This window comes from Acyrthosiphon pisum, unplaced genomic scaffold, assembly GCF_005508785.2.
Source record: "Acyrthosiphon pisum isolate AL4f unplaced genomic scaffold, pea_aphid_22Mar2018_4r6ur Scaffold_14065;HRSCAF=14710, whole genome shotgun sequence".
Classification (NCBI taxonomy): domain Eukaryota; kingdom Metazoa; phylum Arthropoda; class Insecta; order Hemiptera; family Aphididae; genus Acyrthosiphon; species Acyrthosiphon pisum.
The window spans coordinates 1-1,107 of NW_021762732.1; the positions used below are offsets into that span (position 1 = coordinate 1).

A 1,107-nucleotide genomic window follows, 5' to 3' on the forward strand; every position below is an offset into this window, starting at 1 on the left:
ATATGGAGCACAGGCAACATCCCCAGTGAATGGAAGAGAGGAATAGTTATACCGCTACCTAAATCAGGAAAAAACAAATACACGACGGAAGGATATAGACCCATAACGCTTTTAAATACAATGGCAAAAATAATGGAAAAGATAATAAACAACCGGCACATATGGTCTCGAAAAGAATAAACTTATATCAAACAAACAAAGCGGGTTCCGCAGATCTCGTTCCACACTTGACAATTTAGTTACCATACACTCCGAAATAAACAAAACATTTGCCACAAATCAGTATCTTGAAATGATATGTCAAGACATTACAAAAGCTTACGACACTATATGGAGACATCGAGTAATTCAAATATTCAGTAAAATTATATCTAATGGTAATATGCTTAACTATATTAAAAGTTTCCTAGACAATCGACAATTCGCAGTCAAAGTATCAAACACACTCTCTGTAAATCTCTTACAAGAAAACGGAGTACCTCAAGGTTCGTCGCTATCAGTAACTTTGTTTCTGTTGGCAATCAACAATATAATGGAAAATATCAAATATCCAGTAAACGCGATGTTATTCGCAGATGACTTCAACTTCTGGTGCAGGAGCAACAACCTATCAACTGTACAAAGGTTCCTCGAAGAAACAGCCAACAAACTAACTCAATGGGCCAATACGTCAGGTTTCAAATTCTCCAATTCAAAATCCCAATGCATTATATTCTCTAGAAAAAGAGGGCAAAAACATATAAACGTTCAAATAGATGGAAAAAACATACCAAACAATAACACAGTCAAAATTCTCGGCCTGAAATTTGATACAAAAATGAACTGGATCCAACATCTAAAATACCTAAAAACGGATATTAACCAAAAATTGAATTTAATAAAAATGTTAAGTCACACCCAATGGGGGGGAGATGAACATACACTAATCCGCATACATAGACAACTTATCAGAGCAAAGTTAGACTACGAAGCAATTTTATACCAATCAACCAGCCACTCACATCTTAAAATAATAGACAGTGCATTAAACTCCAGCATAAGACTATGCATTGGAGCTTTCAAATCAAGCCCTATAGAAAGCATAAGAGACATAGCACAAGAAGCACC

The 1,107-nt window shown here is 35.4% G+C and overlaps 1 protein-coding gene across 1 annotated transcript; it reads left to right on the top strand.

The window, feature by feature from the left end:
- Positions 1 to 93: 93 nt before the first annotated feature.
- On the top strand, positions 94 to 1,079 carry LOC107885773 (the record flags this gene model as incomplete). Its single annotated transcript, XM_016809472.2, has 2 exons — positions 94 to 485; positions 576 to 1,079. Coding segments are annotated over exons 1-2 (697 nt in total), but the record flags the coding sequence as incomplete, so codon positions are not given.
- Between the last annotated feature and the right edge of the window lie 28 nt (positions 1,080 to 1,107).